The 22,692-nt window shown below is 36.0% G+C and overlaps 1 protein-coding gene across 4 annotated transcripts in view; it reads left to right on the top strand.

Annotated features, from left to right (window-relative positions):
• Nucleotides 1-22,692, top strand: part of STK39 (serine/threonine kinase 39) — a 364,512-nt gene that overhangs the window by 160,195 nt on the left and 181,625 nt on the right. For all 4 annotated transcript variants that reach the window (XM_001367443.4, XM_007494315.3, XM_007494318.3 and 1 more), the window contains 2 exons: nt 14,081-14,129; nt 14,234-14,299. In XM_001367443.4, coding sequence (XP_001367480.2) covers nt 14,081-14,129; nt 14,234-14,299 — 115 coding nt within the window. The remainder of the gene's footprint in view (nt 1-14,080; nt 14,130-14,233; nt 14,300-22,692) is intronic.

The raw sequence follows: 22,692 nt of genomic DNA, 5'->3' as shown, positions 1-22,692 counted from the left end.
AACATCTGGGACAGGGTAGATCAAGCTGACCTCGTATTATTTGAATATCTTGTTAACTTTAGTCTAAACCAGGCATGGCTATTCAATTTTGCATGAATTGTTTTTTCAGTAGAGAATAAACTGCTTCTACCACTTATAAGATTGTCAGAGAAGATTAAGGAGATTATCCATTAAAAAAATTAATCATGAACAGAAGAAAGAAGTGGTATTCAATTAGCTGTAATGCTTCCCATTTATTTTTGGGTTAATATTGTGAACATGTATACTTAAAGTCAATTTTTTCTTTCTTAACTTTTGTCTGTGACTTTGAAATACCCCAGGTGGCTGTGACAGGTTTCAGTAATCATTATTACTTCATTAGGATTATTAGTTATATGAATTACTGATTCATATACCACATATAGACCTTTCTCATATTAGTTACAAATAATCCATTTCTGACCTTGATTAGTATGTATAATGTTCAGAATCATGTAGTAAACTCATGGAAGTAGACAGGATCTTGAGAAATTGTTTGGGTTTTCCATTCTTCTTCCTTGGATAGCAGAATGCTTAGAATCATAAGATTTAGAGCTGGAAAAAAATAGGGGCCTTGTATTCTAGCACTTTCATTTTAAAGTGTGGAAGAAGTTGAGGTCTAAGAAAATTAAGCATCTCACCTACAATCATCGAGGCAGTAAATGATGGAGCTGGTCTTCATTCATTTCAGCTCCAATCTTCATTCTCTGAGTCCAACCTTTTTTTTCCATTATAGAACTCTAAAATTTTCCCAGACAATTTAGTATATAGCAATCAAAATCTATGACAAAGTATGTATTTTCTGTAGCACTTCTTTTGTTTTATAACTATAGCTTTAGGAAGTTCTCCCTCTTCTTTTGCCTAAATCCTGCTTGCAATAAGTTAAAACCTTTTTTCTCTATATAAAATATTTTCATATTCTTGATTAAGTCATCCTTTTTTTGACTCAACAATTCCAATTTAACCATTCTTTGTAGGTCCTGTTCTCTACTTTTAATTTTGTTTGTCCATTCTGACATAAGAGTCCACACTTGGAGATGTCACTTTAATAAGCCTATGGTAATAGTATTCCTTATAATGGAATTGTTATTTTGCCATTCCCAGATAATGCATTTTTAATTTTCATCTTAGCATTTTTTCACACATCTGTACCTTATTTTTATCCTCTTATTATATTACTCTAATCATTTTCTTTAATGGAACTTCTTTCCTTTTATTTGTCACCAAGCTTATGGCTGGTGAAAGTGATTTTAAATTTTAATGGTGTCCTCTCATATCTTCTTTTTTTCTAGTTTGTAAAGTAAGTACTAAAGTAAGCCTTTCATTCATTACAGTCATTAATGAAAATGCTGAAGAGAAATGACTCATAAGCAGCATCAATACTTATATTGCTCCTCTCCCAATACCCCCTCATTCCTTCTATCAACAATGAATTATTTTTCAGCAAGTTCCATAAACTAATTATGAAATCTACCTGGATATGTTAAAATATTATGCAAAACCACACATTTATAGAATAATTAATGCTTAAAAATTTATTAAGTAATTAATATGTGTCTATGTAATATTCATACAGAGATAATTGAGTTGATGAAATGTCCAGCCATTGAAAAAAAAGACTCAGTGCCAGGCTTAGGATTTCTAAGACTGAAGAGATCTAAAAGATTCTTTTAAAAATAAGGAAATTGCACTTCCGGGTAATCATGGCATCAATCTAGATGCTAGTGACTTCCTCTCTCCAACACCCAATGAAATAGACTACCTCAAAAGAATATAAAAACCATCTTCAGAAGAATGGAGGGACTCTATAGTAGGACCCAGCATTGAAGGTATGTGGGGTTTGAGCATTTCTGCACTAAAAGAAGGAGAAAAAGCTCGCACCCAAAGTGAGCTGATTTACCCTCCCCCACCTCACCTAGTCAGAACCAGTGCACACCAGAAACAGTGAGTGAGCGAAAGACACCTCTAAAGTGATCAAGGGGTACCCCTAGGTCCTTGGGAACTGACTAGGACTGACAGGGACTTACCCCTGAGAGCAGTTACACAGGAAACCTCTGCGCACTAGAGAGAGCACAGATGGTGAGCGATCTAGCGACCAGCAGAGGCTGCAGAGATTAGAGAGCTTGCCTCAGGCAAAAGCCTCACTCCTTAACTCCACAAACAGGAAACTGCCCATCTCACTAAGATTTCTAACTAAGAAGGAAAGGGAAAACCACCAAAGGTCATTGTGCCCAAGACCAACCCTCCAAGAAAAACAGGAAGAAGACAGTGACCCTTGAAAACTTTTACAGAAGGAAAACCCAGGCTGCAGAGGAAAAAGAGGATGAAATTCAAACAAAATCAAAACCTTCACAAATAGATGGAAATTGTCCACAAGCTCTGGAAGAAATCAAATTGGAACTTATTCAAAAGATGCAAACCTTTTGGCAAGAAAAATGGGAATTAATTCAAAGAGAGATCAATAGTCTGAGAGACAAGAACTTCTAATTGGAGAAATCACTTAGAAGCCACAAAAAGCAGGGCAGACCAAACTGAAAAGGAAAACCAGCCTTTAAAGACCAGAATTAGTCAACTGAAAGAGAATGATCTTGCAAAACAGCAAGAATTAATAAAGCAAAGTCAAAAGATTGACAAAGTAGAAGAAAACATAAAATATCTCACTGACAAGGTGACAGATCAGGAAAGCAAAGGAAGGAGAGACAATTTGAGAATCATTGGTGTACCTGAAAAAAAACAGAAATAAACAGAAATATTGATACCATACTACAAAAAATCATCCAAGAAAATTGCCCTGAAGTTCTTGAACAAGGGGGAAAAATAGACATTGAAAGAGTCCATAGAATACCCTCTATACCCGTGGTTCTCAACCTTTCAATTTGTAGCAATGAGAATACATAATGCATATCAGGTATTTACATTCCGAATCATAGCTGTAGCAAAATTACAGTTTTGAAGTAGCCACCAAAATAATTTTTTGGTTTGGGGTAACTGCAACATGAGGAATTGTATTCTGGGGTCATGGCATTAGAAAGGTTGAGAACCACTGCTCTATACTAAATCCCTAAAAGACAACTCCCAGGAATGTAATTGCCAAATTCAAGAGTTTCCAAGCTAAGGAGAAAGTTTTACAAGAAGCCAAAAAGGAGACAATTCAGATAAAAAGGAGCACCAGTCAGGATCACACAAGACCTGGCAGCTTCCACATTAAAAGACCACAAGTCCTAGAACACGATATTCAGAAAGGCAAGAGAACTGGATCTTCAACCAAGAATCACTTATCCGTCAAAACTGACTATATACTTCCTGGGAAAAGTATGGACATTCAACAAAATAGAAGATTTCCAAGTATTTGTAAAGAAAAGACCAGAACTCAGTGGAAAGTTTGATACCCAAATACAGAGAGCAAGAGAAACACGAAGAGGTAAATATGAAAAAAAGGGAAAAGGAGAAAAATGTTTTTTTAATTCAAATTCTCTTCTATAAGGGCTACAATTAGATCAAATTATATATATTGATATATGGGGAAAATGTTATTTGTAACTCTCAAAATTGTATTATAGTAATTAGAAGAGTCATGCATTGGGAAAGATTGGGGCATTAAGATGATATGGAAAAAAAGAAAAATGGTGGGGGGAATCTATGATGGTACCAAGAGATACTTGAAGAAATAGAAATAAATTAAATAGAATACTCTTTTTCACACAAAGATACACATGGGAAGGGGAGGGGAAGAAACCACTCTTACAATAAGGAGAGGAAGAGAGTACCAATAGGTAATACTTAAACCTAACTCCTCTCTGTGAAATCAACTCTGAGAGGGAAGAGCATCGAAATCCATTGGGATCTTGAATTCTATATTATCCAACAAGGTAAGGGAGAAGCTAAAGAAACTAAGGGAGGTAGGGGGGAAGGGAATACAAAAAGGGAGGGAAGGAGAGGGAGGAGGGAAATTAACAGACCCTAAAAAAAAAAAGGAAACAAAAAGGGAGGGGCCAGAAAGGGAAACATATTAAGAGAGGGAATGAGGGAGACTGATTAAAAGTAAACCACTGATTTAAAAAGATATAGCAAAAGATGAAAGGTCAGAACTAGGAGAGGATATCAAAATGCTAGGGAATTCACAAGTGACAATCATAACTTTGAACGTGAATGGGATGAACTCACCCATAAAATGTAGATGAATTGGAGAGTGGATTAGAATCCAGAATCCTACCATACATATATTGTCTACAAGAAATACACCTGAGGCGGGTAGATACTCACACAGTCAGGATTAAAGGGTGGAGTCAGACCTATTAGGCCTTAACTGACAGAAAGAAGGCAGGAGTTGCAATCATGATATCTGACAAAGACAAAGCAAAAATAGACCTAATTAAAAGGGATAGGGAAGGTAATACATCCTGATAAAAGGGAGTATAGACAATGAGGAAATATTACTAATCAATGTGTAAGCACCAAATGGTATAGCTCCCAAATTTCTAATAGAGAAACTAGTAGAATAGAAGGAGGAAATAGATAGTAAAACTATACTAGTGGGAGACCTGAAGCAGCTACTTTCAAATTTAGAAAAATCAAATCAAAAAATAAATAAGAAAGAGGTAAAAGAGTTGAATGAAATCTTAGAAAAATTAGAGTTAATAGATATATTGAGAAAAATAAATAGGGACAAAAAGGAATACACCTTCTTTTCAGCAGCATATGGCACATTCACAAAGATTGACCATATACTAGGTCATAAAGACATGGCATACAAATGTAGAAAAGCAGAAATAATAAATGCAACCATTTCAGATCATAAGGCAAGAAAAATAATGATTAGTAAGGGTGCATGGAGAGCCAAATCAAAAATCAATTGGAAATTAAATAATATGATTCTCCAAAATCGATTAGTTAGAGAACAAATCCTAGAAACATTAATTTCATTGAAGAAAATGACAATGGTGAGACATCCTTTCAAGCCTTATGGGATGTTGCCAAAGCAGTACTCAGAGGAAGATTTATATCCTTGAGTTCATATATTAACAAATTAGGGAGGGCAGAGATCAATGAATTTGATATGCAAATAAAAAAAATTGAAAGCGAACAAATTAAAACCCCCCAGCAGAAAACCAAATTAGAGGTCCTAAAAATTAAGGGAGAAATTAGTAAAATCGAAAGTGATAGAACTATTGAACTAATAAATAAGACTAGAAGCTGGTATTTTGAAAAAATAAACAATAGACAAAGTAATGGTCCATCTAATTAAAAAAAGGAAAGAAGAAAAACAAATTAACAATATCATAGATGAAAAGGGGGAACCTCATCTCCAATGAAGAGGAAATTAAGACAATCATTAAAAATATTTTGCCCAATTATATGGTAATAAATATGCCAAACTAGGTGATATGGATGAATATTTACAAAAATATAAATTGCCTAGACTAACAGAAGAAGAAATAGAATTCTTAAATAATCCCATATCAGAAAAAGAAATTGAACAGGCCATCAAAGAACTCCCTAAGAAAAAATCCCCAATGCCTGATTGATTCACAAGTGAATTCTATAAAACATTCAAAGAACAGCTAATCCCAATACTAAGCAAACTATTTGATATAGTAAGCAAAGAGAGAGTGCTACCAAATTCCTTTTGTGACACAAATATAGTACTGATTCGAAAGGCAGGCAGGCCAAAAATGGAGAAAGGAAACTACAGACCAATCTCCCTAATGAACATACATGCAAAAATCTGAAATAGAATACTAGCAAAAAGACTCCAGCAAGTGATTAGGAGCATTATTTACTATGATCAGGCGGGATTTATACCAGGAATCCAAAGATGGTTCAATATTAGGAAAACCATCCACATAATTGACCATATCAACATGTAAATCAACAAAAATCACATGATTATCTCAATAGACGCAGAAAAAGCCTTTGATAAAATACAACACCCATTCCTATTGAAAACACTAGAAAGCATAGGAATAGAAGGGTCTTTCCTAAAAATAATAAAGAGTATATATCTAAAATCAACAGCCAATATCATCTGCAATGGGGATAAACTAGATGCATTCCCAATAAGATCAGGAATGAAGCAAGGATGCCTCTTATCACCTTTATTATTTAACATTGTACTAGAAACTAAAGATTAAAATTTAGGGGAGACTGGGGAGACTGAGACAGGTGAGGGAGGTAGAAATTGGTTTCTCTCTGCAAGAAGTATTATATTTTTTAGAGGTTTATGAAAGGTTAAAGATTAAAGAATATACAAGTAAGAAACATGTGCCTAGGCCAGAGGCCTAGACAAAATAACCTCACATCACGCAAGAGACGCGCCTGCTCCAAAACGGAAGTCCAAAAAGAGCCAAGAGAGAGAGCCCTTAGATAGCTGGGGCAAAGAAAGGAGATCAGTCCCTATTACTCACGTGACCAAAATGGAGAAACAGTCTCAGGGGCCTCCACCTCCAGCTTCCTTCAGAGCAGACTCTCCAAGAACCACCTCTCCAACCCACCACCTCAGTCCTCAGACCCCTCTATCTTTAAGGAAACCATCCAAGTTCCCTCCCCTCAGTTCTCACATCTACCAATCACTGTCCATGTCTTCCCTATGCCAATGGTGGCTCTAGCTTAACCCAGGACCACCCAGAGGTCTGACCCCTTTGCACATGTCTGTTGAAGGTCATATTCTCAATAATTAAATCTTGATCCTTTGCTGCAGCCCTTCCTAAATCCTGTTAGGACTGAGTGGAATGGAAATTGTATTTTCCAAGACCTGGTTCTGTCATTCCAAGTATCTCTATTGTATCAATTCTAAAATCAATCATGACTCAAAGAAATTCCTGTTCTATGCTTAAGCATAGGTCAAAGCCCTTTCCATTGTTCAGCAAAAGGTTTCTGTCCTAAAGTAATCTTAAGAAGGGAGGAGGAGGAACCTCCCATGCCAATGAGGTTCACATTCCAATAGAGTTCCCACTATCAATAGGAAATTTTTCAAGTATGAAATTTCCAACATTTATAAGTCTAAGAAATTTTAAGGTTTACAATCCCCCCTGATGATCATTGGGAGAGTAGTCTCCACATTGATCATTTAACATAATCATTTTGTAGTTCTAAATTCACTTCTAACTAAAGATATACACAATATTCAATTTTCTAAGAGAAATTAGAATAGTGAGAGAGGAAATAGAAAAGAAAAGAAAGCAAAACCAATGTTTGCTAGGCGCATTGACAGAAAGCCAAATTAAGGGCAGTCTCTTTTGGCATAAATGTGTACAGTTACAATAAATGTTCAATCAAAAGTTCAGTCCAATCAATCACATCCAAAGTTCATTCTTGATCTTCTTGATGAAGTGTAGGTTTTCGGCATCTTTCTGCAACAGTTCATTCTCTGGATATAAAAGTTTCAAGCTTCTTTCTTGAAGATCTTTTCTCAAGCAGAATCAAAATCTTTGAATTTTTTATAACAGTACAATCTTAAACAAAATTCTTGGATTTTTATAAAAATACAATCTCAAACAAAAAAAAATTCAAAAATAAAAAAAATTCTTAGATTTTAAATTAAAATACAAAACACTAGCAGTAGCAATTAGAGAAGAAAAAGAAATTGAAGATATTAAAATTGACAATGAGGAGACCAAGCTATCATTCTTTGTGGATGATATGATGGTCTACATAAAGAATCCTAGAGAATCAACTAAAAAGCTAGTGGAAATAATCAACAAATTTTGCAAAGTAGCAGGATACAAAATAAACCCATTTAAGTCATCAGCATTTCTATAGATCTCCAACCCATTTTAGCAGAACGAATTAGAAAGAGAAATCATTCAAAATCACCTAATACAATATAAAATACTTAGGAATCTATCTGCCAAGACAAACACAGGAACTATATGAACACAATTACAAAACACTTTCCACATAACTAAAACTAGATCTGTTCAATTGGAAAAACATTAACTGTTCATGGATAGGACGAGCTAACATAAAAACGACCATCCTACCGAAAAATATCTATTTAGTGCCATACCCATCGAACTTCCAGAAATCTTTTTTATGGAATTAGAAAACCCTTAACAAAGTTCCTTTGGAAGAACAAAAGATCAAGGATATCCAGGGAAATAATGAAAAAATGCAAACGAAGGCAGCCTTGCAGTCCCAGATCTCAGGTCATGCAAACAATTTTGGTTTTGGCTAAGGGACAGAAAGGATCACTGGAATAGACTTGAGGTAAGGGACCTCAGTAAAACAGTCTATGACAAATCCAAAGATCCTAGCTTTTGGGACAAAAATCCATTATTCAATAAAAATTGCTGGGAAAATTGGAAGACGGTGTGGGAGAGATTAGGCTTGGACTAACACCTCACACCCTACACTAAGATAAACTCAGAATGGGTGAATGACTTGAACATAAAGAAGGAAACTATAAGTAAATTAGGTGAACACAGAATAGTCAGACCTTTGGGAAGGGAAAGACTTTAAAACCAAGTGAGACTTAGAAAGAGCCACAAAATGTAAAATAAATAATTTTGACTACACCAAATTAAAAAGGTTTTGTACAAACAAAGCCAATGTAACCAAAATCAGAATGGAAATAACAAACTGGGTAATAGTCTTCATAACAAAAACCTCTGATAAACCTCTAATTACTCAAATTTACAAAGATCTAAATAAATTGTACAAAAAATCAAGCCATTTGCCAATTGATAAATGGGCAAGGGACATGAATAGGCAGTTTTCAGTTAATGAAATCAAAACCATTATTAAGCACATGAAAAAGTGCTCTAAATCTCTTATAATCAGAGAGATGCAAATCAAAACAACCCTGAGGTATCACCTCACACCTAGCAGAATGGCTAACATGATAGCAAAGGAAAGTAATGAATGCTAGAGGGGATGTGGCAAAGTAGGGACATTAATGCATTGCTGGTGGAGTTGTGAACTGATCCAACTATTCTGGAGGGAAATTTGGAACTATGCCCAAAGGACGCTAAAAGACTGTCTACCCTTTGATCCAGCCATAGCACTGCTGGGTTTGTACCCCAAAGAGATAATAAGGAAAAAGACTTGTACAAGAATATTCATAGCTGCGCTCTTTGTGGTGGCAAAAAATTGAAAAATGAGGGGATGCCCTTCAGTTGGGGAATGGCTGAACAAATTGTGGTATATGTTGGTGATGGAATACTATTGTGCTTAATGGAATAATGAACTGGGCCATGGAGACTGGAACAACCTCCAGAAATTGATGCAGAGTGAGAGGAGCAGAACCAGGAGAACATTGTACACAGAGACTGATACATTGTGGTACAATCCAATTTAATGGACTCCCACATTGGTGGTAATGCAGTGATTCTGAACAACTCAGAGGGTTACAGGAGAAAATACAGTATCCACAGCCAGAGGAAAGCTGTGGAAATAAAAACACTAAAGAAAAACAACTGCTTAATGACATGGGTCAAAGGGGATGATTGGGTCTACAGACTCTAAATGAACATTCCACTACAAATACCAACAACATGGAAAGGGGTTCTGATTAAGGACACGTGATACCCAGTGAAACTGCATGTCGACTGTGGGAGGGGTAAGGGGAGGTGAAGGAGGAATAGAAAATGATTTTTGTAACCAAGTAACAATATTTGAAATTGAAAAAAAATAAAAAATAAAAATAAAAAAAGGAAACTTGACTTTGCATGAAGAAAATATAAGAAATACAGACGTCTTAAACATTTCTTTAGGGGGAACAAGAAGTGACTTTTGCAAGGTGCAAAGCATAAATTTTTTTTATTAGTAGTACTTTCCAATCACTAGACCAGAGGTCTTTAACTTTTGTATCATGGGGCTCTTTGTTCATGGTCTGGTGAAATCTAAAATATCTTATACCTCTCCTCACAAGAATGTTTTTAAATGCATAGTATTGCAAAGGGTAACCAATTATGTTCAATTACAGTTATTGAAATATGTATTTTATAATCAAGCTTTTCAGACTCCAGACCTTTGCTCTAGGCTATATTTCCTTCAAGTCCCTTAGCATCTCTGGAAGGTGTATGAATACAAGTGTAGAAGGTCCTTCTTTTGCTTTGTTTGTCCCACAAACTAAGAAAGGTTTTTACATTTTAAGTTTTATTGGATTTAAACTTGTGAAAAACAATCTTAGCCTTGGGCAGCCCTTGGGCCATAGTTTGCCAGCTCCTACTTTATTTCAGGGAGAAGAGCTATTAATCTTCTCCTGATAAAAACTGAAAACTTGTAGAATGCAGCATGATTTTCAAGAGCTTAGAAATGAATCGTCACTCAGAACATGAACCTTTCCTTTAAGGGCCGGGAGCTTCAGTATTTCTATTGTGTTACATTGCAATGGAAAAATTGTTGGTAACCATGGAGGGGGAGAGAATATAACTGTGATATCTCTCTTCTCTATCTCTTGTCAGCCAAATGGTTCGAGTTGTATTGCCTTTTCATTTTGTTCTGTGCTCTGTTTTTTCTTTCATTCTAAAAATCATATTCCTATATCCCTGTCATCCTCTCTTATATTCTCTTTTCATGTCCTGTTCTTTCCTCTTTTCTTCTACATCCTCTTCTCAAAGCAGTGTACTACTATAATAGGGAACTCTCCTAGAGGGATATGAGATGATTCAACCCACAACTCCCAATGGAACTCCCCAGGGCCAGTAAAGCACAATACAAGCAAAGTTTATTTTATAAAAGGAGTAAGTGAAACTGGTAGATAAGACCCTGACACTCTTAAAAACTAAGCTCTACCCAACTTCTACATCTCCTGTTTAAGGAAAGCCTTCTTTTTCTTCACTGGGCCCTGACTACAGCTCCCTGTACTTACCTAAAAATTCCCCCACACACTATCTGACTCTAACCTGATATGCCTACTAGTGATTAACAACAACAACCAAAAAAATGAAATGGAAAACCTGGGTTTGGCTGCCCTAAGTAACCTAAAGTCCCAGATGAAAATCTTTGTATTACCTTAGCCTAAGAGGATTTCTGGTAGATGGATCATGGCAGATGATCTCTGTACTCAGGGAAAATGGCTCTCTCCAAAGTAAATTCTCCACCAAGAAGTCAATAATTTCTCCATGAAATTATGGCTATCTAGGGAAAATCTCTCAGAGCAAAACCTCCCTCCAGCTTGGTGGAAATTTAGGCAGAGAGTAAAACCTCCTTCCAACTCAGTGGAAATCCCAGAAGGAATTAAGTCAGTTATTGTCAATTCAAACTCCCACAATTCCTCTTTCCTTCCCAGACTCCTCTCCCAGGGCTTGTATCAACATTCCCTTTTTCTAGCTAATCTCAGAAATCACTCTATCCCTAACATATTCCTACACTACAGTGGGAAGGGCAGTTGACTTCTTGACAGAAGACCTGGGTATAGATCCTACTTAAAATCTGCTCTTTGTTATCTTGGGCAAGTCACTTAACCTTCAGTTTTCTCATCTGGAAAGTAAGGCAGTTGGACTATATGGTCTTAAATATACTTTTTAACTCTGAAATCCAAATCCATGATGCTTACCAGTTGGGTCTCATTCTAGGGTCTTTCATTTTCTATTCATCCTCACATTAGTTATGTTAGTATTGGGAGAAATTACTGACTCCTCTACCAAACTTGTAATCATTCATTTAGTCTTGGGAAGAAAGTGGAGTTAATCATGTACTGTGTCAGTGCCTTAAACACATTTGGTAAGGCAGTACCTAGTGATTAAATTTGTTAATTAAAAAAAGTAAATACTGTGATTTGTGGACCCCTTTCTTATGTCATATTGGTTGGGATGGGGGGTGGGAGCTCATTTTTTTGTGGGAAGGAAGGTCTAGAGAAATGGAAGCTTCCCCCCCCACCCCCACCCCTTCCTTTTTTGGCTCTTCTTATTTTGCTTTTGGACCTGATTTTCTTGTCAACTTAGAAATTATGATGTGAAAGAAAAGAATGTGATTGCCCAAACTCCATGCCCTGTAAGTCTGGTGTTGTGAAGTGAAAGTACTCTGTCCTGAAGGAGGAGCGGTAACTAAGAGAGAGCAAGAGGAGCTTCTTTTTCCTACTTGAGTTCCTCCTTTGTGCATCCTCCTTTTCTCTTTCTCATTCTATTTACCTCACTCTCAGGATTGTATTGAGTGGATTCTTACAGTTTTTACAAGGTCATTAATGCAGACTTTAAACTATACACTCGAGAACGAAGTGCTAGAAGCAGTGATAACTTGTCCAAATTGAGACCTATCAAGTATTTTAGTATTTTATGATTTTTAAATGTATTGTGATTTTTAAAAGAGGACAGTCATTTTCCTGTCTTTTGGAGGTCTCTTAGTTTTGTTTTAGGTTGTGAAATAATGAAGGCAGCTGTGCGGGGGTAAGGGGAGAGGTGGGGTGACAATGGATAGAACACTGGATTTGGTGCCAGGAAGATCTGAGTTAAAACCATAACTCAGACACTTATTAGTTGTATGACCCTTGACAAGTTATTTTATTACTACGTGCCTCAGTTTCTTCATCTGTAAAATGGGATGATTAAGAGGTGTCTACCTTTCAAGGTTTCTGTGAGCATGGAATATGCTATTTGTAAAATGCTTTTGGAAAACCTAAAAATGCTAGCTATCATCATCATCATCATCATCATCATTATTATTATTATCATCTAATCAAATATATCTTCAAGTCTCACATCACATTTTATGGATAGCTTGCTTCCTACCCCTGCCTTTTTTTTAAACTTCTTGTATACAAAGATAATCAGAAAACTCATATATACCTCACATCCCAACCTACACATCTCTCCACCTCCCCAATGTTTTGAGCTAAAACAAGAACCAAAAACTCCCAGCAAAACATCCCTAAATTAAGACATGTAATGATAATTAACAAGAACACTTAGAAGTTACTTGATTCTTTTTTGGCATATATAAATTTCTTATTTGAAGTAGAAGAATGTGGTGGGCTATTGATTCAGTCGCTCTCCCCCCTCCCTCCAGCCTTGGTCCATTGTTGTTCACCTGTTTAGCAATTGAAATAGTTTTAGCCAGTGATGTTTTGGAGGCAGATTGGGTATTGCAGTCAGGCCTCTGAGTTTATGTGGAGCTTCCAATGCAGAAAGTTCCAGCTCCAAATGGGTGAGGCAATTCATCTGTCATGTGTCCTTGTTGCTGGCAACAGGAAGGCACCATCTCCTCCTCCTCTGGGAGGCTGAGCTACTTTCCCAGGGCACACCTGGCACTGCAGGGCTGCCTGCATAATAGTACCCTCATGGAGAACCATCTTGGTAGTTTTGGCAGGAAAGGTGCCATCATCTGGAGATAGAACTGCTTCCCCACTTGAAATGTGAGGATAGATGTGGAGGGGCTTTCTCTAAGCCGTGATCCTCGAGCTGAACATCAGGGACAGGGTAAAGGATTTCATGGGCTCATCTTCTGGTCCCTCTCACTCTTCTTTTCTTGGATGTCTTTACTGAGGAAGGGAAAAAATGATTACCCTAGCAGAAATAATAATGGTTCTGTTAAATAGAAAACTCTGAGAACAGAGAGCTCATCTGCTTCAGGCCTTTCTCCTTTAAATCCTGGACTCCCAATTCAGAAAGCATTTCACTCTGTCTACAACACATGTTGTGGGAAACAGGGGGAAGCTACAGTTTGGTTAGGGGCCAGCCCTTGGCCTCCTACTGCTTGTAGACGGGCAGGAGATAAGGCAGACACCCAGGGTGACTCTCCTCCTAGGCTTCCACACGGCCCTGGCACTGGGCACAGATTGTATTCTTACATTATTGATATCAAAAAGCAGTTAGCTTGCAGCTTCGTCACTCTGTTGCCTTTCCCAAACACAGAATTTGCTGTGAGAAGGAAGAATCAAGGACAAGGAGAATCAGTTGATTTTACTCCTCATATTTTGACTTGTCAGGTGTAAAATAGCATCATCCGGACAAGAACTACACCATTGCTGCTATTTTATATGGATGCATTTTACAATTTAGCACCTAGTTTGGCTATTCCTAAAGTGGTCTTTTAAAGAATATGCCAGAATTTGAGTTATTTCATTCAGGCACTGTATATATTGACTGGTCATTGTTTCAACTCTAATTTATTATTGATCTTTCAGGCCCACAGCAGCAGAACTTTTAAAATGCAAATTCTTCCAGAAAGCCAAGGTAAACTGTTTCATAACCCTCACAAGTCAACCTGCTCTTTTGAGATGATGTTGAATTTCTGTGTACCTTGGTTGATTTTAACTGGTGAAATGTTTGTTTTACAGAATAGAGAATATCTGATTGAAAAACTGCTCACAAGAACACCAGATATTGCACAAAGAGCCAAAAAGGTAAGGTCCTTCTGATGGTGCATTCCTATAAGAGTTTGTTCTGTTGAAAGAACTACTGGATTTCCCAGGGAAGTGAGGAAGCCATTATCTCATGCAAAGATGGATCATTTCAAAACTGATTTTTCTAGTTGGTAATTTGCCAAAAACCCTCCATCCTTTTACTGACAACCCTCTTCATTTTATTTCTTAGAGGCATTTTCACATGGATAAAAGGGGGATAAAAAGTGATGGGAAAGGAGGCAAAAGCTAATAGGTAAAATGAGGTTTTAGGATTTCAGATATCTGTAAGCCCCATTAGCATTGAGAATAATTGGGTCTAAAAGGATGAAATCAAGCCAAGCTTCTTAGACAGCATTAAATGGCAAAAATAAGATAGGTTAGTTGGTTTGAATGAGTTCTAGGCTTTAAGTATTTGTTCATCAAAGATCTGAAACCCATTTGCTATTATAACATATTTTTATTGGTATGGGTGGATAAAAGGAATTAAATTAGTTTTCATTCTGGACTGTAGTTTTCAAAGTGATTTAGCCAGGTTTGTCTGCCTTATTACAGATTTTGTGCTTACATATTTGGAGATTTTATTTTGGCACATAGTCATAGAGAGATCATTTATTTTAAAATAGTTATTTTTTAAAAAGTACTAATTTCTCTACACATTTTTTATGAGATTCATGAAAATAGGGTTTTTGGTTACCTTATTTTCTATTTCAGTAGTATGGTTAAAATGATCTTTTAGAATACTCTAGAATTAAGTTGTTTCAGTAAGGTAGTATATTTATTGAGTTCTTTAATAAGAGAGGAGGTTAGCTTTTTGAACTTAAATATTCTGAACTATGAATAATATTATCTGTAGGAGTAACCATCATTGAACATTTTACTTCTTAATACTCCATTTTTTTGAAGTTTTATGTAACATGACTGAATTTAGCTGATGACTTCAAATTCAGGTTTTAAAGCTATTATAAAAGGGACTTCAGGAACTAATCTGTTAGGACTTTTGCTGAATTTCCATTCTTTGGGTCCCTCACACTGATGAAGTTATAGGTTTGGGCTGGGAGAATAAAAACTTGATTTCACATACAATTTAAGGAATACCTCAGCTTTATGGGGTGAGAAGCAGATATGTAGAAGTCATTAAATGCCCAAATGGATATAGAATATCCAGAGTAGAAGTATAAATTATATGAACCCAATGCTTTTTAAAATGTTTTCCTTCCTTACCCTCATTCATGTAAATATTCTAATGCTAAAATAATAATAACATGATTTGTTATGAATTTTATTTGACCTAGGTGATTGTTTCCAAATATGTACTTTTAAAATGTATATTAAATAACCTCTTTGTTTAAGAGAGCATTGTGTTGAGGACAGTAAGTTGATGTATAAAATCTTTTTCCCTGACTCACAAAAATGAATTTATTTGGAAAATTGCTAATTTATTCTGTTTATATTTAAAGTTAAATATAAGTATGGAGTGCCTTGAGCATTGGTCTGCATTCCCAAGAAAAAATTAGACCAGGATCTTAAGGAAATAGGGTATATTTTATCTTTACGTTTTATGTGCTTTTTGTTTGTTTTCCTTGAAGACATGACTGAGGAGAAATATTGCCTGCTACACTCTTTCTTAGTGCAGGTGGTGTGGGAAGAAAGTGGAGGAGTTGAAAATAATTTTGAAGTGAGGTAGGGCCAAAACAATATTTATGAATACAATATACTTTTTGTGGAGAGAACAATTTTGAATAAATTATTGACTAGATAGCATGATATATTTGTTGGTTGAATGACTGAATAACATTGAATACCTCCCCCCCCAAAAAAAACCTACTGCTTTTTATATTAGATTCAGTGACTAAAATTTTTTACAAAGCAGTTTCTCTCCCAATAACTTAGACTTGTGGGGGCTGTATTCTTTCACCTAAGTGTTTGCTGAGTCATTTTGGTCGTGTTTGAATAAACATATAATTTGTCCCTAGTTGACATTAAAAGTGGCACTGGAAAATTCCACATAATTCAAAATCAAAAGGTAATCATAGATTTAGGTAATTTCAATTATTTATATTAATATTTCCTAGAGAAATATTATTGATTGATCAACACAAAATGAAGTTGGTATTGTTAACATAATTTTGTTTCTAAGTACTTCATTGAAGCATATAGGATTGTTAATGACAGGTATTTTGTCACAACTTTTTAACTAGAGTGGTAAAAACCATTCAGCTAAATGAATGAATCAGTTCATTTGACTATTTTGGGCCTCAGTTTTCTTTTTGGTAAAATGAGTGAATTAGGCTGGATAACTTTCATGTTTGTTCCCTTTAGCTCTGACATTCTGAGATTCCAAAATATTAGAATTGCCACTTAAATGTTGGGCTTTTTTTCTCATCTCTTAAAAGAAAGATGGTGATTGAAACGAGAGCTATAATGATCATAGAAATCATATAGCCTCATGTTTGGAAAGGACCTTGGAAATTATATTGTTCCATTCTACTTGGACCAAAACACATACTTGAGCAAGAATCTTTATAAATAGTAATTATAATCACAATAATGTCCTATTCATGTAGCACTTTGACTATTTTACCTTATTTGATAGACACAAAATCCTGTAATGTAGACTATTATTTTACATTGGAGGAAACTAAAACTTAGTAGGGTTAAAAGGTTTGCCTTGACCTCATGGCTAATGAGTCTCTGAGGCAGTATTCACATTTTAAGTTTTCCTAATTGCAAGTCCACTGTCTTATCTGCTACTGCCCCTCTAATGCATGCTGCTTTCTTTATAACATACTCATAAATGGCCATTCAACCTAAGGAGTACACTATTACTTGTCTGTGTTTCCCATTTCATAATAACTCTAATTGTCAAGGCATTATGGCAGAGGGTGGAAGTTCTTAACCTAGTGTCTCTGAACTTTAAAAAGATTATATATACATGAAAGAGCAAAGCTTTATTTACTGTTTTAACAATTAAAAATAATCTCTCTCTATATATGTTATTATATATAATCTTTTTAAAGTTCAGAGATAAACTATATATAGGCAACAATATTTCAATATAGTTTCTTTCCTTTGTAATCTTGTGTATTGTTTGTAATCTGTTTCTAACATCTATATAATCAACGTAATCTTAGGTAAAACAGTATTCTGAGGAAGGAATCATTGAGTCTTTTTGCTGGTTAATTAACATAATATGAAAGAGAGGGTGGAGAGGGGGAAAGTGGGGAGGGAGACAGAGAGAGACATAACAGAGATAGAGAGAGATGTTTTGGGTGGGTTTTAGGGAAATGGTCAGATGTGATACCAATTGATTATTTTGGGCCAGTATCAGGGTTTCCACACTGTGGGTTGAAAAGACCAGCAGTCTGACCCAGCAGGCCAGAGCCTGATCTGGGTCAAGCACACAGACTTCTCAGTCACAGAGATGGATAAAGTTAATGAAAGGTGTAGTTTATTTCCACAGAGAGGTTTGAAGGGAAAAGAGGACCTGTCACTAGTTCACTAGCTAATACCCCAGATCTAAACCTTCTCACGAAGGGTCTTCAGAGATTTGATGGTCTACACTTGTCACCTCTCCTCTCTAACTGAACCCAGACTCTGTTCTAGCTACCATGCACTCAACAACTTCTCTTGATTATTAATAAAGGTACTGGTCTGTGACAGATTAGACAGGGACCCAAGGGTAGGTCCCAGGTCCAATTGGACTTAGACCTCTGCTTGCTGAGAATGCAGATAGCTGGGTGCTGGTTCAGATTAGCACCAGGTTCACAGGACATTCTTTCCAGGAAACACAGCAACAAGGACAGTAACAGGATCAGAGACCTCAGGATTTGGCAGTCACTCCCTCCAGCTTTACATCCATAGAAAAAGAGCTAACAGCCCTTGAGTTCCTGCTTAATCCTTCCTTCTATCTTTCCAGAATCTTCTATCTTCAGGTCTCATGCATTTGTCCTCTCCAAACCTTCATCTCTACTACTATACTTATCTTATCCTCATAACGGGGGGCGGAGGAGAGAGAGAGAGAGAGAGAGAGAGAGAGAGAGAGAGAGAGAGAGAGAGAGAGAGACAGAGAGACAGAGAGACAGAGAGAGACAGAGAGACAGAGAGACAGAGAGACAGAGAGAGACAGAGAGAAAGAGAGAGAAAGAGAGAGCTGTCTATCTAACAGAGCTTTATCTAAAAACAAATTAGTGGGAAAATTACTTTTTTTTATTTTCTGTGGGCAAGTATCCTTTTTCCTTCTGGTAGCCTTTCAGAAGTTTTAAGAAAACTCATGTCCCACTTTATTCTTCTGTTGATCCATGTAAGTATCCCCCTTTGCATCTGTCATTTGTAAAATGGTAGAGTTTCCATTCGTCTTACCACCCCAATTTTCCTGTTCAAGACATGCTCCAGCAGGTTTGACAATGTCTTAAAATGGGACCCTCAACTATATGTACTAAAAAGATGTAAATATATGGATGCTATATGTATGTACATTCATAGATATGTATATATAAAATTACACAATTTCAAAAAGAAAGGAGTGGGGGAAAAGAAATTAAGTACAAAGAGTATTTACTTTGTCATTGTAAAAAATTACAGTGACCTTTTCTTTTTAGTTATTAATCTTCCCTTTGATCTTCTCTGTTCATTATTATTAGATGATTCTCTCAAGGTTTTCAAATAAGCCACAATCTTTCTCAAATGTGCAAGGTAAAAAAAAACCTATTTGTAAATTCAATTTTAGAAGAAATAAGTTTTCTGTGAATACTTGATGTTGTTAAAATGACTTTTTATCTTCTAGATAACATAAGGATTAGGGGATAAAATGTGTTGGTTCTTGCAGCTAGGGTTTTGATTTTATTATTTCCTGATTTCGGAAACATGATGGTATTAGCTGTTTTCTTGAATTTGACTAGGGAATTCATTAAGCCCTTACAGATACCGTCCTTTCAGGATTTGTCTAAAAATATGTTAAAAGTTTTGGTGATCATTTAAAAAATATTTTTAGAGTCTTTGATTTTTATATTGTCTGGGAATAGGTTGTTGCTTTAAATGCCTATTAAATAGTTAATAGGTGGCCTGAGGTAGTATAGCACTGGCCCTAGAAGTTAGAATATGTGAATCTTGGCTCCAACATGTAGATCCTAGTCACTGTGGGCAAGCTAAAACCTTCAATCTTAGTTTTCCTCCTCTGTGAAATGAAGATACTTAGGATCCCTTTCTCAATGCAAGTGTTGTAAGGAATGAGTTTTGTAAATTATAAGGTACCACACACATCTAAGTCATTGTTTTTCCAAACCTATGATTTCTTTGGTGTAGGGAATGATGAAACACTCTCCAGCAGTTCAAACTGGAAGCTGGGTTGTGACTTTAAAGGTCTTAGGAATGGAGAGGTTAATGAACTGGTTGTGACAGAATTTGAATCCAAGTCTTCCTAAGTCTAAAACCAATTTTCTATTCATCATACCCCCTTCTGAAATGTATTAATGTTGATAAACAATAATAATAAAAACAAAAAGATAATGCCTGTAATGAGTTTTGCATATCTTGTGGTGAGGTGGGGAATTTCCTATAAATGCAAAGTGGCACATTTTGAATGGTGGTATGATTCCTAAGAGCTGGCTTGTCAAAATATACACATTTCTTAAAGTAGGCTGTTTGGGGATATTTTCCTTTCAAAACTCTGCACTCCAAAGCGAGGTGAACTCAAATTTTGTTTCTTTATCATTTTGACCTGAAGAGCATATAACATCAACTTCTGATGATTGTATGTTGAAATCTTGCACTGGCATTTGAATCAATCCCATAGGACTCCTATGATCAAAGGTGAGATTAATCAGGCTAATATTGAGGAATAACTGTGTTGTTCCTATTTAGTGACCACTAAAAATGTATTTTAATCACTCAGTTCAGTAAATTAATATCATGTTTAATTAGCATTGTGCCATCAGTGCTTACAGTGACCCTGGTGACACATCAGAAGCCAATAAATAGCTCATTCTTTTAGTGTTGTTGACTCTCTTATATCTCTTCTCTTCGTCTTAAAACTCCTAGATATCATGCCCCTACTAATACTCCTTCCTTCCAACAGTCTCTCATAGTGAGGTGTGGATAATAATAATTTCATAGAGGCTCCTGAACTCAACAGTTCGACTCCTGCCTCTCTACATTTGTACAAACCATCCTCCAGGCCAGAGGCATTCTCCCTTTTCTTCCTCTTTTCAAAATCCTTGTTTTTCTTCAAGTATCAATTAAAATATATCCCTTTCTTTTAAGGTCCAAACTCTTCCCCCATTTTTTCCCCCATTCAATATTTTTTTCATAAACAAAATCCTTTTTCTCTCCCTTTCTCCTCTCACTTGTTAGGGAAAAGAAAAACAAAAGCCTTGTAAGAAATAATGCATAGCGAAGGAAAGCAAATTTCTATACTGTCCATGTCCAATAATGTCTTAAATTCTGTACCCTGAATCTATCAGTGCCCAGGAGCATTATTGTCCTTAAGTGTCTCATCATCATAATCCTTAAGTGTTTCAAAATTGTCTTCACAGTATGGGTTGTTATTGTATATATATTCTGGATCTGAACACTTCGGTCTGCCTCAGTTCATGTAAGTTATTCCCAGGTTTCTCAGGAATCCATCCTCTTCATCATTTCTCACAGCACAGTAATACTCCATCACGTTCACATTCTTTAGCCTCTTCATCTCTACCTGAACTGATGAACACCACTTGGTTTTCCAGTTTTTCTGCCTCTGTAGCTCTTCCTTTGTTAAGTGTAATTAGAATTTTGTACTCCAGGACTCCATTTCCCAGAATCCCACTTTTGCCCTCACATTATGTCCATATGTTTTGGAGATAAAGTATCTTTAACCCCCCCCCCCCCCGCCCTTCTCTCTTTTCCCAATACCAGGGGTGGGAAAAACCTCTCTTTACTCAGCTTAACTTTTGCCTTTCTATTTCCTCTACTTCAAGTGATTGTTAATAAATATTATAAAATATAATACTTGGAGTTACTGGATATTAATTTTAATCTTACATTTATTAGTTCTCTCTCTTTTTAATTTCCCACACACTGTGCTTATTTGTGTTTTATTTTATATCAAGTAAAGATAAACTCGTGTGCAGTGGCATTTTTGTTATTGTACTCCTAGTGTCTAGAATGTGGTAGGCACTTGATAAATGGGTATTGAATGAATTGTTCCTCTTCCTTATATTTAATGTACAAGCTGGTCTGTGAATTTCCCCTCTTTATTTTGGTGGCTTCTAGCTTAATTTTCTTCAAAATTCACTAAATATATATTAATCCCCTTTGTCCTCCTCTTCACCAGTTGAATTTTTGCTGTTATTTATTTGTGTCCCACACTTGCATTTTGTCTGTGGGGTTTTTCTGGACAAATATCCTCCTTCTAACAGTGTCTCTCTTTTATTGAAGGGTTACTGAGGCAAATTAAGTATTAAGTGACTAGGATAAGTAGATAAGGGAGGTAAACAATATTACTTAATAGCTAACGAGTGAAAAAATAATGTGGATAGACGGTGATATCCACTATAGGAAACTCAATTGACTGTAAGTATCTCAGTTCCCCACTGTGAAAGGAAGGCAAAGTGAACCCTCCTTTACTGGGCCAGTGCACACAAGTCTTAGAGACTGATTTGTAGAAAATTCACTTTATTTAGAAATCAAGAGTAAACTCTTAAGTACTGAAACACAAGGATGCCCTGACTCTAAGTACTAAAACTCCACCTCTCAATAAATGTCCATCTCATGATGGATTCTTCTGGTCTTCAGTCTATACTATTTCCTCTCTGACTCTGGATAATTTCCTCAATCAAATCTTTTCTAAGCTACCTTACAATCCTCAGTTGTTGGTATAATCATAAATCTTCAAAATTATCTCCAAATTATTCAGAATGAACCCAAGATGACTGAGTTTACTCAGAGCAGAGTATGACTGAGGTAAACCACAGAGCCCACCAAGCCAGATCTCCAGGTAAACTTCTCTTAGGCAGTGTTTGTTGGTAAAACATCAAGTATAGCTAGATAGTCGAAAATATGTTCTCTCCAGGGAAATAGGAATCTCAAAAGATACAGGTAATCAAAAGTATCTTCAGTGTTGAAGTGACATTCAAATGTGAACTTCCCTTCAGGGCCAGGTACAAGGACTCTAAAGAGACTCTTATTATAAAAAGTAATATATTTATTGAAATATATAAGAATAAATAAAGGATTTCTAATTCTAAAGGATTCTGAATCCACCCAAATAAACTCCTAGGTTCCACAAGGAACCACTTCTCCTGTGTTTCACAGGCTACACTAATCCTCCTTGATCCAACTAACCCAAATTTATACTATCTAAATAAAAACTATCACTATTATCCTTATAAATCTTAACTTTACCTTCAAATGATAAA

The sequence above is a fragment of the Monodelphis domestica genome, chromosome 4 (assembly GCF_027887165.1).
Source record: "Monodelphis domestica isolate mMonDom1 chromosome 4, mMonDom1.pri, whole genome shotgun sequence".
NCBI lineage: Eukaryota > Metazoa > Chordata > Mammalia > Didelphimorphia > Didelphidae > Monodelphis > Monodelphis domestica.
Note: the sequence above shows the minus strand (reverse complement) of the source record. Positions and strands in the feature narration are given on the sequence as shown.